Source organism: Lissotriton vulgaris, chromosome 3_1, assembly GCF_964263255.1.
Source record: "Lissotriton vulgaris chromosome 3_1, aLisVul1.2, whole genome shotgun sequence".
Classification (NCBI taxonomy): Eukaryota; Metazoa; Chordata; class Amphibia; order Caudata; family Salamandridae; genus Lissotriton; species Lissotriton vulgaris.
Genome location: NC_141689.1, coordinates 1409875311 through 1409899920, shown reverse-complemented (window position 1 = coordinate 1409899920; position 24610 = coordinate 1409875311). Strand labels below are relative to the sequence as shown.

General features: G+C 48.3%; 1 protein-coding gene across 4 annotated transcripts in view; it reads left to right on the top strand.

The window, feature by feature from the left end:
* Positions 1-24610, top strand: part of WDFY3 (WD repeat and FYVE domain containing 3) — a 2050643-nt gene that overhangs the window by 1013020 nt on the left and 1013013 nt on the right. For all 4 annotated transcript variants that reach the window (XM_086961876.1, XM_086961875.1, XM_086961873.1 and 1 more), the window contains 3 exons: positions 10639-10791; positions 19720-19793; positions 19883-20044. In XM_086961876.1, the coding sequence (XP_086818002.1) occupies positions 10639-10791; positions 19720-19793; positions 19883-20044 (389 nt within the window). The remainder of the gene's footprint in view (positions 1-10638; positions 10792-19719; positions 19794-19882; positions 20045-24610) is intronic.

Below are 24610 nucleotides of genomic sequence, written 5' to 3'. Positions count from 1 at the left end.
TAGCCAGATAGAGCGTTAAGTGTATTCAGATATGTTACTTAAAGGCAAAACGCACCTTAACAGTTCCCCCTAGGGCACATTCTACACGCAAACTAGGGGCATCCATGGCTTTCCTAGGAAATATTCCTTTACATGAAATTTGTAGAGCAGCCACATGGTCAACCATACATACATTTACCAAACACTATTGTGTAGATGTACATTCCAAACAGCAAGCTGCTGTAAGACAGGCTGTTCTCAAAACTCTTTTTCAGACTGATGCAGCTGGCACGGGCAACCACTGCTAAGGGAGATACTGCTATGCATTCTATGCACAGATATGAATTCAGCAGCCCACATGCCTCGAAGGGAATATGCTACTTACCAGTATGCATCTGTTCTTGGAATGTAGGGCTGCTGACATTCATATCGCCCACCCGCCTCCCCGGTGCCCGTCGCAGCTGTAGCATTCACTCTTTGCATGGCCATCTCTTACTATACTATACTCCATCTCTGCCACAATGGCGAAAAACAATCTGGGGATGGAGAGGATGCCCATGCGCACTGTAGTCCGAGGGAGGAGCCTCCTATCTTGTGACACTTCGAAGACTCTTCCAGGACAACAATGTGCAATCATCCGGACCAACACTAGGCGGCGATCTATGCACAGATATGAATGTCAGCAGCCCTACATGCCAAGAACAGATGCATACTGGTAAGTAGCATATTCCTTCCTCTTGCTTAGCAGTAACCAAGTGATTAACCGGTTTCTCCGTTGACACAATATCTGTGGAATATTTATATGCCAGTCACAACGTGGTGTCTTTCCAAAAAGTCATGGTTGAACTGATACATTTCCCAGCACAGTTCTGCCACTGCAATGAAAACTGAATGTGAAGTAAGCAGGTCTAATGAAACCACCCTTTGAACCAATGCATAATGCATCTCTTAAACACCAAGCTCTCTAAACCGCTTCTTATTTCCTGAGAATGAGTAAAATATAAATGTTTTCTGTACAGGACCATATATAACTATTTTTTATTGACAATGTTATTATGCGAGAACATCCACAATATCACCTTTGTCTGTTAACTAAACAATACAGTTACCATCAATAGCCTGCCAATGCAGCAACAAGAGCATTGCATATGTTATCCAGTATTTGGGTGTCTTTCATAGATTCACATGCCTGAATCATTCCCCGTCGCCGAGACGGGAGCCTCCGGTACATAAAAAAGTAATGTCCTAAGGACATACATAGAGAATATAGGCCTAAGGGCCTCCCCTTTTGGGGCCTTTCCACGTCCTTATGTAAAAGGACCGAACTCTCATCGTTAGCCAATCAGCTCCGACCTCCCTCTAGAACCTTCCCGGGAGGAGCCTCCGTCCCTCAGATTTTTCTACCGCACGTTGTGCTAGGGAGTCTCCAACCTGAGCTCTTCAGGTTTCCAAAATTCGAAGTCTCAAACTTCACCGAAGTTCACCTTGTACGAAAAGGATTTCATCCTAGCATCGACTAAATGTCGGAATCTAATAAGAAAACTTCGTCCATGGCGGACTCACAGAAGAAAGCCCTCCTGAGGGCCTGCTCCTCCTGCGGCAAGCAGCGGATTCAAGCGGAGGACAAGCACGACCTGTGCTTATATTGCCTGTACCCTGACCACGTCACTGACAAGTGTAGGGTGTGTAGAGCCTTCCCAAAGAAGACGGTTAAGGAAAGGGAAACTCGCCTTCGCGAATGGCTCGACAGGCTTAAGGTCCGAGACACTCTGGAATCTTCCGAGGGTAGTGTCTCTGCGACCTCCAAAGTCTCCAAGAAGAGACCCAGGGTGCAGTCCCCTGGTGAGACAGACACTCCTCCTAAGAAGGCGCACAGGAAGCCTTCGGAGGCACGCTCCACCACCTCCTCCGTGTCTGTTAAGGATGGCCAGAGGTTCAAGAAGCCCGCTCCATCTACTAAGCGGACCACCTCAGTCACGACCACTGTGTCGACTACTACGGCCTCATCGCCCTCCACGGCGACCACGACGACCACCACTGCGTCCTCAGGCGCACCGGTCTCCTCGACCATTCCTCTGAAACCTTCAACGAAGGCCGCCTCTTCGTCACTAAGAGGTCTAAATCTTCAGGTACGCCTTCGCCGAAAACACCTCATACCGAAGGCTCGTCACCCAAGCCATCGAAGTCAAGTTCGTCTCCTAAACAGTCGAAGTCAAGTTCAAGAACCACGCCTTCGACAAAGATATCCCAGGTCCACGACCCTAACGTGAGTAAGGCGGCGAAACCCTTATCCCCGCAAAAATCGGTACCATTAACCCTGACGGAGGTGCCCAATTCACCGGCACGCTTGGCGGGAGCGCCATCTTCACGCACGTCGTCGGAAGAGACCCCGGCGCCATCTTGGAAAGAATCGAGATTGGTCGAAGTCTCTATTCACTCGAGTCCAACGCCCTCGGTTCTCCCAACGGTAGAGTTGGCACCCGAGGAAGAACAAGACACACTACAGAGTGAGGAGTCGGACGAAGAACAGGAGGTTCACGAAGAACACCAGGACGTCCAAGAGATCCGGGACGGAGTGACGTATCAAGGCAGCTCCCTGACCGTAGACACGGTGAAAACCCCGATGATCTGTTTGCCACTGTCTCTGGTCAACGATTTGAAATCCCTGGTGCAGGACTATAAACGAAGGTTCCCGGACGCAGACAGCGGTGCCCAGGTTCCGGTCACCCAAGCGCAACCTTCGGCCTCGCACCCTTCCGCTCCCCCGGCCCGTCCTCGGAGCCAACTCCGACCGCAAACACAGGCGGAGGATTCATCGGAAAGCGAGGAGGATGACACGGACTTAGAGGAAGGCGAGGTGCAAGACGTCGCCTCGGACCACAGAGACGACGATGCCGATGCTGCGTCATCACACCATTCGTCTGCCCCGGCATCCCCGAGACCACGCCACTCTGAAGCAGCGGACGTGGGAGGTTTCCACAAACTGGTGGACAGAGCTGCAAGGAGGTTTCACATGGCGGTGGAATCCGCGGAAACGGAATGCTTCCTCCATGATTTCAAGGAGCACACACAGAAATCGACCAAGTCTATTCCTCTGATAGACTTTCTATGGGAACAGGGCAAGAAGCTGATGCTCACGCCTGCCTCGGTGCCGGCGGTGGTTCCGCGCCTAGACAAAAAATATAAGGCCCCGAACTCCGCACCTGCCTGCCTGACCGGCCACCCCAAACCGGACTCGGTGGTCACTCAGGCGGCCCAAAAACAATCCCGAAACCCCTCCTCGCCGCTGTCCGCGCCCCCGGACAAGGAGGGAAGGAAGCTGGACACCATAGGCAAGAGGTTCTCCACCACATCCGCCATGTCCATCAAGGTGGCAAACTCCATCGCCCTCCTGGGCCGATACAACCGCCAGCTATGGGAAGACATAGCTCCCTACCTGCAAGGCCTGCCGGCCACGGTCCAGGACGAGGTGAAAGCTCTTCTGGCGGAAGGACAAAACTCCGCGGCGGAAATTATCGACTGCGCCATAGACGCAGCCATGACGGGATTCCGCCAGTTGGCAGGGGCTGCCGTGCTCCGCCGCCAGGGCTGGCTCAAGGCGACGTCTTTTCGACAGGAGGTCCAATCTAAGGTGCTGGATATGCCGTTCGATGGGCAATTCCTCTTTGGGGAGAAGATAGACGAGGCACTCCAGGCCATCAAAAAAGACACCGACACGGCGAGGGCTCTGGGCTCCCTCCAGTCCCGGAACCAATCCTTTCGGGGAGGCCGCTCCAGAGGTCAGTACTCCTACAGAGGTTCATACCAAAATCGGTCGTCCTATTCCTATGGCAACAGGAACCAACCCCAGCAGAAACAACAGTCCCGACAGTCATCCTATGGGAGATCGTCCTTCAGAGGCAAATCCGCCAAGAAGGGCGCTGGCGGCCGCCAGTGACCACTTACTCCAGCCAGTCCCACCACCGTCTCAATCCTTTCGAATTGGGGGAAAACTGACCAACTTCCTCCACAATTGGCGAAAAATCACTACGGATCGGTGGGTACTACAAATAATTCAATTTGGACATTCCCTCGAACTGGTCAACACCCCTCCCAACACCCCTCCACTGAAGCGTACTCACAGACACCTGCACCTCCTTCTCCAGGAAGTCGCTGCCATGTTGGTCAAAGGAGCCATCGAAAAGGTCCCGGACTCCCAGAAAGGGAAGGGTTTTTATTCCCACTTCTTCCTGGTCCAACAGAAAGGGGACAAGTGGAGGCCGATCTTAGACCTCCGGGCGCTCAACGCCTTCCTACGGAGTCAATCCTTCCGGATGGTCACAATCCAGGAGATCCTGGGTGCACTGGAAAGAGGCGACTCGATGGTCTCCCTAGACTTACAGGACGCCTACTACCATGTCCCCATCCTCGTCAGGCACAGGAAATACCTAAGGTTCGAAATAGCGGGCAGACATTACCAGTTCAAGGTCTTGCCGTTTGGCCTCAAATCTGCCCCACGTATCTTCACAAAGTGCTTGGCGCCCGTGGCTGCCTTCCTGCGACAAATGGGTCACCAGGTGTTCCCCTACCTGGACGACTGGCTGGTGAAGGCTCCTTCCCCGGAGGACGCGCTGGCTTCCTTCAACGCCTGCAGCGCTCTTTTCCAACAGCTGGGTCTGACGATCAACCTCAAAAAATCATGCACCACTCCGTCAACGAGGATCACCTTCCTAGGGGCAACCCTGGACACGGGGCGTGCGAAGGCTTTCCCCTCAGAGGACAGGATCTGCAAAGTACTGTCTCTGGCCACGGCGGTGGCCAGGAAGCCTCGCATCAAGGTCCGGACGTTCACCTCCTTGCTAGGGATGATGTCTTCATGCATTCTCCTCGTACCGCACTGCAGGCTCCGCATGCGCCCCCTACAGGAAGCGTTGGCGAGACAATGGAAACAGTGTTCAGGCTCATTCGACGACATTCTCACAATCACGCCGGCCATCATAAAGGCCCTGCGGTGGTGGAGAAACAGGACTCACCTGACGGCCGGATTGCCGTTCCTCCTGCCGCCGGCACCACTGGTCATCACGACCGATGCCTCACTGGAAGGCTGGGGCGCAGTACTGTTAGACCTTCGAGTCAGCGGCAAATGGGACGCCCAGGAAACACAACTACACATCAACCTCCTGGAACTGAGGGCAGTGTACCTGGCTCTACAGGCCTTCCTGCCACGCATCGGATCTTCCCCTGTGCTCGTCAAAACAGACAACACCACGACGATGCACTACCTGAACAAACAAGGGGGAACGCGATCTCTCTCTCTCTCACGAGAATCGCAAAAAATCTGGAACTGGTTGGTGGCGCACGGCCTCTCCCTCAAGGCGGAGTACGTTCCAGGGAAGGAGAACACTATCGCGGACGCCCTCAGCAGGCAGACCTCTCTCTCCCACGAATGGGAGCTCAACGGCGACACGGTGGCCCACGTCTTCTCACAATGGGGCACCCCGAGGATCGATCTCTTCGCGACGGCAGAGAACACCAAATGCCGAAGCTACGCAAGCTGGCATCCCCAACGGGGGTCGCTGGGAAATGCTTTTTCCATCGGCTGGTCCAGCGTGTTTGCGTACGCTTTTCCGCCGTTCCCGATGATACCGAGGCTCCTCCGGAAGATGAGGACGGAACCGTGCACGCTGATACTGATTGCTCCGTACTGGCCGAGACAACATTGGTTCTCGGATCTTCTTCGCCTATCCATCAGGCCCCCGATTCACCTGCGACAACTCCCGAACCTCTTGACAATGTCCGGAGGCCAGGTACACCACCCGAACCTCCGTTCGCTCAACTTATCGGCTTGGCTCCTGAGCACCTTGAGTTCGGGGAGCTAGACATACCGCAGGACTGCAGGGCAGTACTGGCCAAGGCGAGAGCGAGCAGCACGACCAAGACCTACTCGCTGAAGTGGAAAAGGTTCTGCGTGTGGTGTTCGGAACAGGACTTACACCCGCTCCGGGTCACCCCAGTACAGCTGCTACCATACCTACTGCACCTGGCTCAATCGGGACTGGCTCACGCCTCCATTAAGGTTCATCTGGCTGCGATTTCTAGGTTCACCAGGACCCCATCGGGACCCTCCCTCTGGTCCAGTCGACTGGTGAAACAATTTCTAAAAGGACTTTACAGATCCTTTCCGAGGCCTCGGAAAGTTCCTCCAACCTGGCAGTTGAACTTGGTGCTAAACCAATTGATGAAACACCCATTCGAGCCCATACACCGGACATCGCTCAAGCATCTTTCCTGGAAAACGGCTCTCCTGCTAGCCCTGACGTCGGCCAGAAGGGTCAGCGAACTTCAGGCGCTGTCCATTCAGGAACCGTATCTCCAATTCAGGCACGACCGAGTGGTACTCAGGCCCAACCCTAAATTCATTCCTAAAGTGCCGTCAGACTTTCATCTGAACGAACCAATTGTCCTCAAGTCGTTCTTTCCGGACCCTTCCACGGCAGCGGAAAGGGCGCTGCATTCCCTGGACATTAAAAGGTGTCTCAAATTCTACTTGGACAGGACCAAAGACGTCAGGAAGTCTTCTCAACTCTTTGTAGCCTACAGCAACCCGAGAATGGGGTTGCCCTTGACAAAACAGAGCATCTCACGCTGGATTTCTTCAGCAATTGCTTTCTGCCATGATCAGGCCGGACGGCCTTTGACAGACCGAGTGGCTGCCCACTCGACCAGAGCGATGTCAACGTCAGCAGCGCTCTTCGCTGGAGTGACGATCCTGGACATCTGCCGAGCGGCGACATGGAAGTCCCCGCATACCTTTTCCAAGCACTACTGCCTGGACATCGAACTGCAGAAGGACGCTGCAGTGGGACAAGCGGTGCTGCGCCATCTCTTCCAATAAGGTGAGCCTTACCTCGTCCCGCCATCCAGGTATGCACATTCTTCATGGTTTTCTCTGCTATATGCATGACTGTATATTACCATGTTTCTCTCAGGTTGTCTGTAATCTATGCAGGCCTGCTAGATGTGAGAATGTGCTTTACCACTATGCATGTATAACTGCTGGCTACTCTGATTCAGGCATGTGAATCTATGAAAGACACCCAAATACTGGATAAGAAATGCGTTACTTACCTGTAACAGCAGTTATCCAGTATTGGTGTCTTTCATAGATTCACATGCAACCCTCCCGCCTCCCCGGTAAGGACTCACGTACCTCTATGTCTACATTGCGACACCCTAGCTGGGTGCGTACGAAAATCTGAGGGACGGAGGCTCCTCCCGGGAAGGTTCTAGAGGGAGGTCGGAGCTGATTGGCTAACGATGAGAGTTCGGTCCTTTTACATAAGGACGTGGAAAGGCCCCAAAAGGGGAGGCCCTTAGGCCTATATTCTCTATGTATGTCCTTAGGACATTACTTTTTTATGTACCGGAGGCTCCCGTCTCGGCGACGGGGAATGATTCAGGCATGTGAATCTATGAAAGACACCAATACTGGATAACTGCTGTTACAGGTAAGTAACGCATTTCTTGAATGCAATAAGGGCTGCAATCGGTTATAGTAAGAAAACAAAAATACCAGAATGTACAAACAGTTCTTCGTAGCACATGCACCACAGACATGCAGGAGTAGCCAAAGGTGCTATTTCCAGATGGATAGTCCAAGCTGTGCTAATACGCTAGGGGTTAGCAAATAAATATCTGACTGTTGCGCCAAAAGCCCATTGTACCAGAAAGAAAGGAGTAACTTTGGCTTTTATCTATACGTTAACAAAATATGGATGACATTGCAGATATATGGTTCATCCAAGTGCACCCTTTCAGAACACTACTGTGTGGCTATTCAGACAAGTAAGAAACCTGCAGTAGGATAGTCATTGCAACTTGTTTAATACCCCTCATTCTAAACACCCCTCCCACAGGTGAAAACACACTACTAGGTAATTAGTGCACAACATGTAAATCTAGGGTTTTCATGTTGTAAAAGAAACCAGTTACTAACCTCTAAGAATAGTTTTACAGCTTGAAGCTTTTCTGGATTAATATATGTCCCATCTCGCCTTCCGAGTGAAAGGTGAATAGTTGTGTAACAAAAATCTAAAATGGGGGCTATGTTAGGAGGCATTGTGAGTTTGTGACAACATCATAGTGAGTCATAGATCCCCCGCCTATGTCGAGGTCCATGGTTAAAAGTTTGTATGTAAACACTTCTGGACCCAACCAGTAGCTGGTAGAATAATACACAGCATGTGAATCTAAAAGAGATTCAATCTGCCAAACCATTTGTACTGGTAAGCAACTTTTTTTACCTCTTGGAATCAAAGACTTGAGAAAGGCTTGGGTTACCCGATTAAGTCTCAGGGAAATAACCCTTTCAACCATTAGAACAAATCATTGTGATTATTCAAGAAGTGCTTGACTCATGATATACTGAACCAACAACACAAATGCCAGTACTGGACTAACTTAATTTCTAATAGCCAAAGATCTGTTATGAATAAAACATATCAGTCTGATGTAACATTTGTTATTAGTTTATTTAAATAATTTTTTCAAAAGATTTCTTCTTTTTTTCAAAAGAATTTCTTGTGCATATCCCAAATATATACAAAATATACAAATAGATACACATTTTTACAATACAGATCATAAACCACTATACAACACATCCACGCTGAATCTTTCACACAACAGACATACCAATCATATTCCTATAAACAAAACTAATACCTCTGAGGTATGGGTCCGTGTCAATATAAACATTTCATTAAATCATATAATGCAGTATACATTGTCATTTATAATGTTTGAAACACCAATAATTGGTCAGAACAGATCGTATTGTGTTTGACTCAGTACTTTAGATTTTTAAGACTGACACTGGACCTACGACCCATACCTCAGAGGTATTAGTTTTGTTTATTGGAATATGATTGGTATGTCTGTTGTGTGAAAGATTCAGCGTGGATGTGTTGTATAGTGGTTTATGATCTGTATTGTAAAAATTTGTATCTATTTGTATATTTTGTATATATTTGGGATATGCACAAGAAATTCTTTTGAAAAAAATAAGAAATCTTTTGAAAAAATTATTGAAATAAACTAGTAACAAATGTTACATCAGACTGATATGTTTTATTCATAACAGATCTTTAGCTATTAGAAATTAAGTTAGTCCAGTACTGGCATTTGTGTTGTTGGTTCAGTTTACATTTGACTTAGCCTTGCTGGTTAGGAGTCAAGACCCAGTTTTGTTCTCATGACTCATTATATACAGCACTGAGAATTGTTCTTGTATGAGCAGTGAAGTCCACATTTTCTGCAGTCAAACAGAAGAACACTGAATGTTGTGCTGTCTATGGGTTGAAAACAAGCACGCAATTCTTTACTGGTGAGGCAAAGCACATACACAAGATTTCTTTAAATGCGCTTAAAGCAGTCAATATTAATATTGTTAATTAAATACTTCATATAAATGTGACCATTAGGGTAGTTTGAATCCTCTGACGAAGAGGGGTCTGGCCCATTTCCCATCACTTTGTACATTTTTCTTTTCCATATGCTTTGATGTATCATTGAAAGCAACACAGATATGTGGACATTAGCAGGTAGCAGGGAGCTGTAGATTAAATAGGCAGTATAATTATAGAATTGTGTTGGACTATAACAATTTTTCATCACCCTCAAACTCCCAGGCATATGTTTTGTTTATTTTTTTGGTCCTAGGATTGATAAACGCAGCTTTTAAATTGTTGATGATTTGCTTTAGATCACAGCCATCGGTGTCCTTTACACATGTTCTTCTCATTCTGAGGCCTGTATGAAGATTTTCATATTGGATGTGTTTAGTGGCACAAAACTTTATATTTATAACATTTCTCAACATTTGAGGTTGGGGACAGAGGGGCATGGTCAGTGATGCGTCACTGGGTCATGGCTCCTTAAATAGGAGTTACACATTGATTGGTACTGTAGTGTTCTCCTGTAGTGGCTGTATGGAACAAGGTTGTGGGAGAACCAGCATGCTCCCAATCAGGAGCAGATCTCCACAGAATTTCAAGGTAGGTTTTGCTTACCTGGAAATAAAAACATAAAAATTCCCCTGAAGATTGAGCAAAGTGGAACATGCTCATGGTACAACCCAAATACACTGAGACTTTTACATTTAAGTGTCCTGCCAGACGTTCACTGGTTAATACATCCCCACCTTGTAATATGTTACTTTCATGTGCTGTATGGTGAAGGGATGCGATTTGCTGGCACTACCTAAGGTGGACAAAAATAAACTTTGTATCTGTTCTAATTTGCCTGGACCATTCATCCACTATGATGTTTTCTTGAATTTTCTTTTCATCTAATTGCACTTTTTACATTTGGTCTCAGTGATCCAGCTGGTGCTTTTATTGTATTCTCCAAACTGTGAAGGAGTGGTTGTCTGTGTTTTTTACAGGCGAAAATATGAGTCAGTCACAACATCTGGACAAACGTGACTATTTATTCAGTCCCTTTTCTTTTGCCACAGAATACACCTCCTCACCTCCCACACTTTCAACCTCTGCTCCAAAACGCACGATTCTGACTTTACTTCTTGAAGTGTCTCATACTCAGTGTTGTCTATTCAGTAGTACAGCGAAACCATGTGCAGGGTATTCCTTTCATAGTAGTAATGTTCTATATTTGTTTTAGTTGCTGGCGATGTTGCTGAAGAAAAAGAGATCCCTGCTCAACAGCCACATTCTTCATCTGACCTTTTCCTTGGTTGGTACAGTGGATAGCGGTAATGAAACATCCATTATTCCAAATTCCACAGCCTTTCAGGATCTGCTCTGTGACTTTGAGGTATGTGAATATTCAGCTTAAGCTGCATTTCTTTTATTAGAGTGCCTCACATAACAACAAGTTGCCAGGTACAGGTTATAGCAGAACCATCGATTACCAAAACATCTGGCTTAGAACAAATAAACAAAGCATATACAGATGACCTGGTTGCATTTTATACATATGTCCTTCTCAGCACTGTTTATATAACATTATATATAGATTAATGGGTGTGTGCTTCTAGATACCATATGAAATAGTCATCTGATTATTTTAACATTTTTAGTTAAATAATTAGCATGAGTGATAACCATGTGTTCCTCAGCGTGTGAGGCAGTGCTGCAGCAATAGATGTTTCAGTTCTCTTTTAAAAGTGTTGTTAGAAGATGCTGACCTGATGTCCGATGGGAGATAGATTGTGAGTGTGCAGAGGTATTGGTCATTGTGCCACATCCGGTTTTTCTTTTTTTTTTCCCTCTGGAATAGTCCTTTTATTGTAAATTGGATCTTTTTGGGGTTTATTTATTAAACCTCAGTTACATAGTTTAAAAGCTTATCCTGCCCTTCAGCCTGGTATGAGAGCATTCAGTGTGGGGCAAGCCACTTAAGTTGTGATGTTCTATTAAGTGTGGTTCCTCTGGATCATGGGTACTCACAAACATTTTCCTGTGGTGTCGCAAAATGTGTTCTTTGGTGTGACAGGGCTGCACGGATGCCAACAGGGATGTAAAGTGGGTGTAGGGGAAGCAAAGCTTATAAATCTAAGGGCTGTGTTTACAAATGAAGGTGTTCCTAAAGTTAAGGGCCTAGTTACTTCCTTTCCCTAACTGCAATGAACCGTTAAATAAGTGTTTGCTTTATAGTTAACTTTTTTTTTTCCATGTTAGTACTAAGTCGAGTAAACAGCAGCCCACTGCTGCTACTGCTTAGGGGGCCGCATGTAAGGGTCAGGAAGGCCGCATGCGACCCCCGGGCCGAACTTTTTTTTTTTGTTATTAATTTGTTTATTGAGATATATCAATGTTGCAGTATAATTCAATCATGAATTATAAAGTAGATAATCTTACGGAACAAACCCCAATTGGGGGAACACCCCCCCCCCACCCCCCTGCCTTGCAGTCAATCAATCAATCAATCAGTGACACTTATAAAGCGCGCTACATACCCGTAGGGTCTCAAGGCGCTGGGGGGGGGGGGGGGTGCCGCTACTGCTCGAACAGCCAGGTCTTCAGCTTCTTCCTGAAGGAGAGGTGGTCTTGGGTCAGGCGCAGGTCGGACGGGAGGGAGTTCCAGGTCTTGGCGGCCAGGTAGGAGAATGACCTTCCTCCTGTAGTCGCTCTTCGGATGCGGGGGACGGCGGCGAGGGCGTGGTTGGCTGATCGGAGGTGGCGTTTGGGAGCGTAGAAGTTGACTCGGCTGTTGAGGTAGCTCGGGCCTTGGTCGTGTAGGGCTTTGTGTGCGTGGGTGAGGAGGCGGAAGGTGATTCTCTTGTTGACGGGGAGCCAGTGAAGGTCTCTCAGATGTCCGGAGATGTGGCTGGATCGTGGGATGTCGAGGATGAGTCTGGCTGAGGCGTTTTGGATCCGCTGGAGTCTCTTCTGGAGCTTGGCGGTGGTCCCGGCGTAGAGGGCGTTGCCGTAGTCCAGTCGGCTGGTGACGAGGGCCTGGGTGACGGTCTTCCTGGTCTCTGTGGGGATCCACCAGAAGATCTTCCGTAGCATGCGTAGGATGTTGAAGCACGCCGAGGAGACGCTGTTGACTTGCCTGGTCATGGAGAGGGAGGAGTCCAGGATGAAGCCCAGGTTTCGTGCATGGTCTGTCGGTTTGGGTGCGGTGCCCAGGTCGGGAGGCCACCAGGAGTCGTCCCAGGCGGAGGGTGAGGAGCCCAGGATGAGGACCTCCGTCTTGTCCGAGTTCAGTTTCAGGCGGCTGGTCGTCATCCACTCGGCTACCTCTTTCATCCCTTCGTGCAGGTTGGCTCTGGCGGCGGCGGGGTCGTTGGTCAGGGAGAGGATCAGCTGGGTGTCGTCGGCGTAGGAGATTATGCTGAGGTGGTGTTTGCGTACGATGGCCGCGAGGGGGCTCATGTAGACGTTGAAGAGGGTGGGGCTCAGGGATGATCCTTGGGGGACGCCGCAGATGACTTCGGAGGCCTCTGACTTGTACGGTGGTAGGCGGACTCGCTGTGTTCTTCCGTCGAGGAAGGAGATGATCCATTCCAGCGCCTTGTCCTGGATTCCGATGTTGCTGAGGCGCCGTACTAGGGTGCGGTGGCAGACCGTGTCGAATGCCGCGGAGAGGTCTAGGAGGATGAGGGCCGCCGTTTCTCCATTGTCCATCAGGGCTCGGATGTCATCGGTGGCGGCGATGAGGGCGGTCTCGGTGCTGTGTTTGGCTCGGAAGCCGGACTGTGAGGGGTCGAGGGATCCGTTCGTCTCGAGGAAGGCGGCCATCTGCTTGTTGACGGTCTTCTCAATGACTTTGGCTGGAAACGGGAGAAGCGAGATGGGGCGGTAATTCTTGAGGTCGGTGGGGTCCGCTGTTGGTTTCTTGAGTAGAGCGCTGAGTTCGGCGTGTTTCCAGCTTTCAGGGAAGATGGCGGTGTCGAAGGAGGTGTTGATGATGTCTCGCAGGTGGGGTGCGATTACAGCGTCGGCCTTGTTGAAGACGTGGTGAGGGCAGGGGTCGGTCGGTGATCCGGAGTGGATGGAGTTCATCGTGCGGATGGTGTCTTCGGTGCTGATCGGGGTCCAGGCGTGGAGGGTGGTGGTGGGGGGGGGTGGCTGGTCGGTCGTGGTGTGCGTTGGTTGGTTGTTGAAACTGCTGTGTATGTCCGTGATCTTGTTGTGGAAGTATGAGGCGAGGGAGTTGCAGAGGTCTTGCGATGGGGTGATGTCGTTGTTTCCTGCGCTGGGGTTGGAAAGCTCTTTCACGATGCATGGTATACAGTCAGATAAACATGTACATTGCAACGAGTTATACATGTACATTCTGAAAGGAATACATCACAGAGTAGTAATGCACAACCGTGCACCCGGGGACCTTGTGTTCCAATTCGTTGGACAGTATGTCCTGGGGAATGCTACTATGGAGGCACCTATCCATACTTTTGTGGAGACATTACTGCTGGTATCACTTGCCAACCGGTCCAGTTGGGTAATAGGTGGTATAATGCCGTCAGTTTTTTTTAAATGCAGTGTCAACATCTTGTGTATCCCAGAAAGGCTATGTCCGGTGATGCTTGTAATGGCGTATCTATCATGCGTGTCATACCCGTAAACACCTGTTGCCAATAGTCTTGGATAGTGGGGCACAGCCAGGCCAGGTGGAGAAAGTCTGCTCCCTCATCTCTACACCTCACACCTCTATCGTCCCCCCTAAGGTTAAATTCATAGAGCTTGGCTGAGGTACGATATAGTCTATGTAAGAACTTAGAGTATATTAGCCTCAAGCCACTATTGGCTGTTAATGCCTTTGTGAGCTTACAGCTGAATTCACATTTTTCATCTGTCAGTTGTATCCCTTAATCATTATCCCATTCAATGTGGGCCATCCAGGATCGGGGCTTCAGCGCCTTTTGTGTATGATGGTAAATGAGTGAGGCGGCATGTCGGGGGGGGGGTTCCGCTTGTAAGAACGCGTGAAGCGGCGGTATTGTGTTGGTGCGGGAAATGCTGGTGTGGCTGCCTTCACGCTTTGCCTGAACCTTACAAACATGGAGAGCTCCATGGTTGTGGGTGCGTGTATCCCGAAAAATTGCTCCCTGGACCGGAAGGTACCCCTGTGTAGAGGTCTCCCCATGTGGTAAACTGCAGCTTATCTAGTATTGATCGACATTGCTGCTCATATGTGACTTGGAGAGATGGATGGAAGATTAGGGGCAGTTTGGGTGAGTATAACATGGACATGTCCATCCGGGTAGCAATATTCCTCCAAGCTGAAGGTAGTGCATGCAACTGTGGTAGGGTCCCGCTCTTGCTCCTTACTGGGGGTGAACAGAAAACCTGAGGGAGGGGTGGGGGCCATGTACCCTTCTTCTGTCGCCAGGTGGGGCCTGAAGGGTGGTGGATGGAACCAGTGTGTGGCGGAGTGTGCTTGGGTACTACAGTAATAAAGTTCGAAATTAGGCACATCGTCCCCTCCCTGTGAGAATGGCAACATCAGGTTATCTAGGCTGAGTCTTGCTTGTCCCCCCCCATATTAGACGTATTATTTGCGTTTTGAGTGCACTGAAAAAGTGTTTGCCGGGGTTATACGGTATATTGGTAAAGAGGTAGAGGGACCTGGGCAATAATATCTCTACGAGAGAGATCCTCCCAGCCATGAAAAGGGGTATGGTCAGCCATCGCATGATAGACTCTGTGACCTTCTCTAGGGTGACCCCGTAATTAGCCCGCATTAGCTCGTCTCTGTTTCTAGATATCCGGACCCCCAGGTATTTGATTTCCTCACGTTGCCAAGCAAGTGGATAATCTAGTGGGTACGGGGCAGTCACACTCGTGAGCGGGAAAACAGCTGACTTGGTCCAGTTGATGTTTATGCCTTAAATCGCTCCAAATTTGGTGATTTCCCATAGTACAGGATTAAGGTTAACTTGTGGGTCTTTGAGATAGAGGGCGACATCATCCATGTAGAGCGAGATTATGAGCTGCCTGGACGGGTACAACAGAGCCCGCTTACTTATGCAGCTGCCTTACTTTAGTGGCTAACGGTTCTATGGCCGGGGCAAATAAAATGGGGGACCTTGTAGCCTTGCCGAGTGCCCCTGGTAATGGCAAAACTGAGGGAACGTGCTCCATTTAAGAGGACAGTGGCCGTGGGTTGCTGATACAGTAATTGCACCCATCCAAAGAAAGCCGTAGGCATCCCCATGTAGCGCAGGGTGCCTAGGAGATAATCCCACTCAATGGTTTTGAAGCCCTTGGTGGCATTGAGGAAAACCGCAATAGCTGCTCTCCTGGGGTCGATATCCTGTAATACTGTAAGTAGGGTCCGGAGATTGTGGGACGTTGCACTGTTGGGGATGAATCCGGACTGGTCCTGAAGGACGAGTCTCTCCATTAGCAGGTTTAATCTGTTGGAGATGCCCTTCGCCAGAATTTTGGTATCGCAATTAAGCAGCGATATCGGCGATAAGATTCACGTTGGGTGGAAGGTTTATCTGGTTTAAATAGAGATGTGATTAGGGCCTCTCTCATAGTGGCCGGGAGCTGGCCCTCCTCTCTAGCCTCATAGAAGACTGCTTTTAATATGGGGGCTTGTTGTGTCTGGTATGTCTTATAAAACTCTATGGGGAGGCTGTTCGACCCAGGCTCACGCCCGATCTTATTTGCATGATCGCTGTGGTGACTTCGTCCACCTCGGCACTCAGGAATTCACGCTGGAAGTCGCCCAGCCATGCCAGGGCGGTGTCCTCAAAATATGCAGGAAGATCAAGCGGTTGCCCCTGTTGTGTATAGGGATTTGTAGTACGTCATGAAGATATGCAGTTGCTCTGGGAGGTTTTTTGTGAATCCCGCCCTCGGAGTCCTGGATTTCCGCCACATAGTTGGAGAACTTTGGTTGTCTGTCGAGTACAGCTAACACCCTCCCGGGACGGTCCCCCTCGCCGTAAGTACCTGCAACATGATACTTGCCGTAAAATTTGCATTTGCTTTCAGTAGTGTCTGTGTATTCCGTCAGTTTGTCACGTAGCTTTGCCCTGGCAGGACCCCCACCTGTTGTGTTACTGAGTTCTTGCTTCAATGCTTTAATGTCTTTTTCTAACCGGTTAATGTCGCTGCGTATATCTTTGAAAATGCCCCTGCCCTTGGCAATGCAGGATCCCCTGATTGAAAATTTGAAAGCCTCCTAAACAGTGATGAGGCCTGGCACAGAATCCCCATTACGCTCAAAGTACTCTTGTATGTCTTGTTCAAGTTCGGTTCTGAAAGTGTCTATGAGGTGCAATGGGTTAAGCCGCCACTTAGCGTAGGGGGACAGGTCTACGGGGGGCTTCAGCACCATCTTCACCGGAGAGTGGTCGGAATACGTTCTCACCAGGTGAGTGACTGAGTCCACTCAGCCTGCCATGCCCGCGGACACAAACCAATAGTCCAACCTGGACCAGGAAGAATGTACAGCAGAGTAATGTGTACCTTCTTTAGTTGTGGGGTGTATGTGTCACCATGCGTCTATTAGGTAATTATCCGAGCCAATACCAGTGAGCTGCTTCTGCATGACCATGTAATGTAGGGCGGTAGGGTGATATCTATCCATTGCCGGGGACATGGTTGTGTTAAAGTCTCCCCTGCTGGGGATTTTGGAACACATGTTGCTTCCCTTGATGTGTGATGCGGAGCCGTGCTGGGTAAAGCATAGCATAAGGGATATTCAAGGTCAGCAGGTTCTTTTTGACATTGGTGAATTTTCTCTGTGCGTCTTGCACATTTTGTTTAAAGTCCGGGTAGAACGCAAGGGTGGAATTCCCGTATCCTACCATCTTCTTTTCTCACGCCAGACGTAGTACAGTATCCCTGCCCCGGTAGTTAAGGAAGCGAACCACCACAGGGCTTGGAGGAGCCCCCGGAGGGGGACATGCATTCAGGGATCTGTGCGCTCTTTCCACGATTAGATGTTTAGAGAAAGCTTCAGCCCCAAACAGTACGTTGAGGAGCTTCTCTATGAAGTCCTCCATGCAGCCTGTGTTGGTTGTCTCTGCCAGGCCAAGTATGCGCACATTGTTCATCCTGGAGCATGCCTCCAGGTCCTCGTTTTTGTCTGCGATGGTTTTAAGCAGCCTGTCCATCTGTGAAAGTTGCTTTCTGCTGTTCGTGGCTTCATCCTCTAGCTTGTAGATTCTACTCTCAGCCTCCACAATGCGATGGTCATGGTGTTCTAGTTTGTGCACAACAGAGTCTCGCCGAGAGTTCATGGTGTCAATTTTGGCATCTATAGAAGTGAGGTTGTTTTTCATGGTGATAAGCAGCACTTTCTAGTCTTCGTCCTGGCGTTCCAGTGTCTCAGTCCCTGGATGCTCCTCGACCTGGGACCGGGACGTTTTACGTGACTCAAAGGGAATTCTCGTTTGCTTCCCGTCGGTCTTGCCCATCGGGCATCCGGGGCGCGGAACAACAACCACAACTATGGCGGGGAGTGGGATACAAGGGCTCTCCGCTCCAACCACTGGAGGGCAGCCCGCGACGGGCGCCACGCCGCCGGCACAGTTTCTCAGCAAAGCACGGGTTTGTCGAGGAGTAGCCTGTATGAGCACTTTAGGCAGAGCCAGGATGTACAGCTGTGCCCTTATTTATGCAAGTAGGATAGGATCAGCATGCTTGCACCGAATCGCACAACCTGGGCCAGGTATCTAAGTACCCGCTCAGGATTTGGGTCCCGCTTAGTGGGTAGGATCGCAGCTCCTCGAGGTCAGCCTCTGCATGGGAGCACGAATCCCAGGTCCGGTGCGGGCATGAAAAGCAGCAAGTGGGGGGTTACTGTATCACCCTCCCAGCCACCCATGCAGTGCAACGCGGCTTCCGCTCAAGTTTAAGGCCGCGGGCTTCAGCAGCCAGAGACGCTGACCGCGGGCTCCATACACCGCGCCCCGCCCGCCGGGATGGCAGCCTTCGTCCCACAGCTCACAGGCAGCACCGGCTCGGGATACAGAGCCGCGGCGGGACCTCCAGCGAAGAAGTGTTCAGTTTAGCCATTGGAGACTGCAAAATCATGATTCAGGATGATGGTGGTGTATGTTTAGGTGCCCAGTCGGCAGGTGCCTCACTGGTGTGTGGCCATCTTGGTCACACGCCACCTAGCCCCCCTCCTCCCCCCCGGTGGTACTTTGAGTATCACTGCTTTGGATATACAAGATTATAGTTTGTATTTTAAATTGTGGGGAAATTATCTGCCTGGCAGACTTTGTTCCCATTCGATAGATCTGAGTAGCTACTGCTGTTGGTGCTTAACATGAGGAGCCCAATTCAGTTTTACAACAAAATACAATGGTGCCGCAAGTCTCAGAAATCTCATTTGTACAAAGCCTTTGAACCTTTCACAGCACATGATCAGAAGGAATTCAAAACGGATCACAACATGACTTTCTCTGGACCGTATTAGGTGGAAGAGGAATACCGTTTGACAAAACTGTAAGTGAGCATATTGAAGGGCAGAACAGGAAAGGAGACATGTGTGGGATATCATTTAGTGCTGAAAAGAGGGTGGTTGGAAAGAATAGAGTGGGTTGGAGAACCCAAAAACAGGCAGATTGCCGATGTTCAGACAACATGATGTGTTGAAGATGGTGAGTTTGGGAGAACTGGTGGCTCAGGCATGCCTCATTTTTTCTGCCACAATTACGTCAGTTTCTCAGTGCTGCAGTTTAGCAGTTGATCTGTTAGAGATCAAAACCACCACGCCGCACTCTAGCAGAAAAACAGGCCTCGTCTCCAATGCTTCACCATTGTAAAGTACCAGCTATGGATTATTTTCTTAGTTCTATGTAACCTTCGCAACTCAATGCTAAATTGAACTCCTTCCTTACGATTTGACATTCACTGTATGAAAGCCTTGTGACCAGAATTGCGATGGTAAACTATAAACAGGTTAACAAGCTGTCAAAGCAGGTGGTACTGATTCGAAGATTGAAAGTTGCTTGTGGCAGATAGGAATGCGTGCTACCGTCTGTGCATGGTAATTTTGTGCTTCGACTGATTTGTATACCAACATCAGCATGAACCTGAGGTTGGGTTGCAAAGCAGTTGCAGTGTTAAAAACAGTGCAGCTTTAAAAGCCAGCTTTTGTACATTTGACCCTTAGCCTTCTGTTGCTTGGCAAAACTGTTTAGTAATCAAAATAAAATAGTTTTTGTGGGATTAGTATTTCTGTCTGTACTATTGTGTTTTTTCAAATCTGCTTCAGTACTGACCACCAAATACCATGTCATAATAGCACTGTGTCCTCCATTTGCAGGTGTGGCTTCATGCACCATACGAGTTGCATCTGTCGTTATTTGAGCACTTTATTGAATTACTCACAGAGTCAAGGTAAATGGACAAGACACTGAACATCCAACACACAATTTCTGTTGAAAACAATTAAGAAACTGTACACTGTTCTTATGTTTTTTTTCCAGTGAGGCTGCAAAGAATGCAAAGTTAATGAGAGAATTTCAATTGGTTCAGAAACTTTTGATGACTTTGAGGGACTTTACTCTGTCGCAGCCCACTATTGCTGCAATTGGCAATGTCCTGAGTTTCTTGCTTCAAGGTTTCCCAAGCAGCAGTGATTTTCTCCGGTAATGTAAAAATGTCTCTTTTTGAGCTGTGTAGTTCAGTTCTTGCGTATTGTTTAAAAAACAAAAAAAATAACACTGTTTGCATTGCACCAAGTATTTGTTTTTGGTGCACAGATTTGCATTTTACAATGTGAGACGCGGAACACATGCATGATACAGATAACACTCAGATTTTATTCATATCTGCAAAAGTAGGTTGAGTGTGGCACTAGTTGTCGTAAAGTCATTCTCCAAATGTTACATATGAAGTGTTTCTCTTGGCAGGAGAGATCAGAATACACCTTCATCTATTTTGATAAATTGCTGCTGAAACCCTAAAATGTATAGATGCTAAGTTCAGCATAGTTTTTCCAAACTCTGTTGTGCCGTCATATCAGTACAAAAGGGTAACCTTCCTATATAGTTTCCCTGCTAAATAAAACGTATACAATATAGACATTGATCTTACTGGTCCCTATTCAGACCTGAGTAGAATCACCTCCTGCACTTGTATTTAAACCTTGCCAAGCTCCAATAGCCGTTGGCAGATTTACTTATGAGTTAGAGGGCAGATTGTGCTATGGTGATATAATGGCAGGCTGGTTGCAGACAACAGCAAAGCAGTGAGTGCATGCATTGCTCTACTGATGTCTGTCCCCATATTTACAAAAAGGGGTGGTGAAGGACAGAGTCTCTGAATTAAGCAGAAAGCTCTCACCCAGTCAAGAGATCAGGGCTAGATCCAACACCGTTTTTTAGCTCACTGCACCATCCCAGTTTCAGAACCTGGCTGTATGCAAATTAGTCTGTTCCTGTCCCAGTGCATGATGGGAACAGGGCAAACCAAACTACAAAAGCCAATTCTTACACTGGGAAGGAAACAAGCTCCCGGGGACCGGTTTCTGGCATTACAGCCGTCTTCGGCCCGGTTTGCTTGAATCCTGATGGTGCAATGAGCAAGGGTCTCACATCTGAGAATACCCTTCCACGCTTAGGGTGGACAAAAATATTTACAAAAAGGGGTGGTGAAGGACAGAGTCTCTGAATTAAGCAGAAAGCTCTCACCCAGTCAAGAGATCAGGGCTAGATCCAACACCGTTTTTTAGCTCACTGCACCATCCCAGTTTCAGAACCTGGCTGTATGCAAATTAGTCTGTTCCTGTCCCAGTGCATGATGGGAACAGGGCAAACCAAACTACAAAAGCCAATTCTTACACTGGGAAGGAAACAAGCTCCCGGGGACCGGTTTCTGGCATTACAGCCGTCTTCGGCCCGGTTTGCTTGAATCCTGATGGTGCAATGAGCAAGGGTCTCACATCTGAGAATACCCTTCCACGCTTAGGGTGGACAAAAATATTTACAAAAAGGGGTGGTGAAGGACAGAGTCTCTGAATTAAGCAGAAAGCTCTCACCCAGTCATGAGATCAGGGCTAGATCCAACACCGTTTTTTAGCTCACTGCACCATCCCAGTTTCAGAACCTGGCTGTATGCAAATTAGTCTGTTCCTGTCCCAGTGCATGATGGGAACAGGGCAAACCAAACTACAAAAGCCAATTCTTACACTGGGAAGGAAACAAGCTCCCGGGGACCGGTTTCTGGCATTACAGCCGTCTTCGGCCCGGTTTGCTTGAATCCTGATGGTGCAATGAGCAAGGGTCTCACATCTGAGAATACCCTTCCACGCTTAGGGTGGACAAAAATATTTACAAAAAGGGGTGGTGAAGGACAGAGTCTCTGAATTAAGCAGAAAGCTCTCACCCAGTCAAGAGATCAGGGCTAGATCCAACACCGTTTTTTAGCTCACTGCACCATCCCAGTTTCAGAACCTGGCTGTATGCAAATTAGTCTGTTCCTGTCCCAGTGCATGATGGGAACAGGGCAAACCAAACTACAAAAGCCAATTCTTACACTGGGAAGGAAACAAGCTCCCGGGGACCGGTTTCTGGCATTACAGCCGTCTTCGGCCCGGTTTGCTTGAATCCTGATGGTGCAATGAGCAAGGGTCTCACATCTGAGAATACCCTTCCACGCTTAGGGTGGACAAAAATATTTACAAAAAGGGGTGGTGAAGGACAGAGTCTCCTTTCTGGTGAAGAATTGGCTTGGTAGTTTAGTCTGCCCTGTTCCCATGATGCACTGGGCCAGGGACAGACTGATTTGCATATAGCCAGGTTCTGAGCTGGGATGGGGCAGTGAGATAAATAACGGTGATGGATCAAGCCCTGATCTTTGGACTGGGTAAGAGTGGTCTGTTTAACTCAGACACTCTGTTCATCACCACCCCCCTTTTTGTAAATCGTTTTTGGCCACTATAGGTGTGGCAGGGTATACTCAGACATGAGTCCCTTTCTCACTGCTCCATCAGGATTCAAGCAAGCCGGGCCGAAGAAGGCTGAAATGCCAGAAACCGGTCCCCGGTAGCTTGTCTCCTTTCTGGTGAAGAATTGGCTTGGTAGTTTAGTCTGCCCTGTTCCCATGATGCACTGGGCCAGGGACAGACTGATTTGCATATAGCCAGGTTCTGAGCTGGGATGGGGCAGTGAGATAAATAACGGTGATGGATCAAGCCCTGATCTTTGGACTGGGTAAGAGTGGTCTGTTTAACTCAGACACTCTGTTCATCACCACCCCCCTTTTTGTAAATCGATGTCTGTCCCCATGGCACTCAGTACTGAGGGACCACATGGACTCAAGGGGCTTGAAGAATCCTTGTATCCTTGTTATTCCCTTCTCACAGTTGTGCATGCACCAATGTATATGGATAATCCCAGGGATTTTATACGGGGTAAGACTTTTTCTTCTAGGGATGTTGTACCCCTCAGAAAGATTGGAAACCTGAGATTCACTTCCCATTACCATGTGGGAATTATAGTAATACCTCTTTGCCAGGTCATGCTAGATCACCTCCAAGGAGGGTAATCTAAAAAATTACTAAATATGCTTAGGCTTGTGGGGAGTGGACCTGTATCTCCCTCCCTGGGTTTTTACGTGTGACTGGCTAGGAGGTAGCATTGTCCTGGAACTCCAGGATCGTGAACACAAGTGTAGTATCTGCAGCTCTGAGATGATCAGCCACACTGCCATCCCCATTCAGCATCGCCTTAAGCTGTGACTCAATGAATACCAAACCCAATTTCTATGTGGTGGAAGATGGGTGACCTTTCTTGTAATTCGTTCTTTGAGGCGGATGGCAGAACTTCATTAGGGATCTTTTTCATCCACCAAGGATCAAATTTAGACCATAGAGTTACAAATATTACAATATAATTACAAGTATTTACTATACTCCTCTACCCTAATTGTTGTTTTATTATGAGGCATTTATGTAGCTCACAATAGCTTCTTTTTCATCCAGCCAAGTTCACTCATCTTGTAAAAGTACAGGTGTCTTGAACAATCAGAAATATGTTAGAACCCTTTCCAGTGTGCATTTCTGTCCTCGCATGTGCCACTGTCATGGATGTTTGTATTGTAGCAAACAAACACAGTAACTATGAAAATAGTGAATATGAATATGACACTGAACACACAAACCATAAGAAAAAGGCACTCTGGTTGTATATGCACTCTAAACATCTCTGAATAGAAGAGGGCTTTCATTATCAAATGTGGTGTTTTGGAAATGTAGTGTTCGAGGCATGTGTGTCTGTAGATACACATGCTTAGCATAATCCTGCCATCTAGTGTAGGGTTCAGATGTGTGCAAGTTTTTTTTTTTTTAAGTAAGTCTTTTGAGTTACAAGGTAATGTAACTCCTCTTGTTGATAATGCGCCTGATTATCAACTCCATTGTGTTAGATTGTTCTCTTCCACTTTTGGGTTTGGACGTGTGCTCTTCTGCTGCGGTTCAACACCGTTATGCTACACTTTTCTTCGTTCCTACCTGCTTTCTGTCAGTATTGTTACTGATCATGGTCCTCTCTCTCTTCTGTTCGGCTGCTGCAATTTCGACAGAGCGACTCAATTGTGACACCACTTGGGTCTTAGCCTGTTGTGGCCTTACTTCGATCCTTAAGCATGCCCTTTTGTTTCTGTCCTCTGTGTCACACTAAATATCCTCGCACCGATCTCCATCAGGTATGTAATCTGTGCCTCTCCCCTGAACATCTTCGGAGCCGAAAACATTGGCGTTGGAGCAGAGAATGTTGGAGCCCAGCAAAACTTTCCAACTCTGCCACAACAGAACAAAAAGACAGACACAATCACAAGCCCTCTACATATATACCCATCACCTCTGCCGGTTCCACAGCATTCACTCTCACCACTTGCTTCACAAGCTACCCCTGCACCTTATTCACCAGAACTTTCAATTCTTTCTTTCATAGGAGGAAGAGACGATGGGGACACTTTTGATATCTCACCACAAGATGAACCATGGGAACTTATGACACTGACCAGCAGATAATACAGATTCTGATCTGTACCCTGCAAACCCATCCCACTACATCATATCATGAATTAATTGGTAGGGCTGCCACCTTCCATAATGTGCAACTACACTATGAGCCCCTCAAAGAAGCCTTCCTATTTAAGTGCTTTCCTCTACACAGCGTTCTGCACAAAATCTACCAATACTGAAGGATATG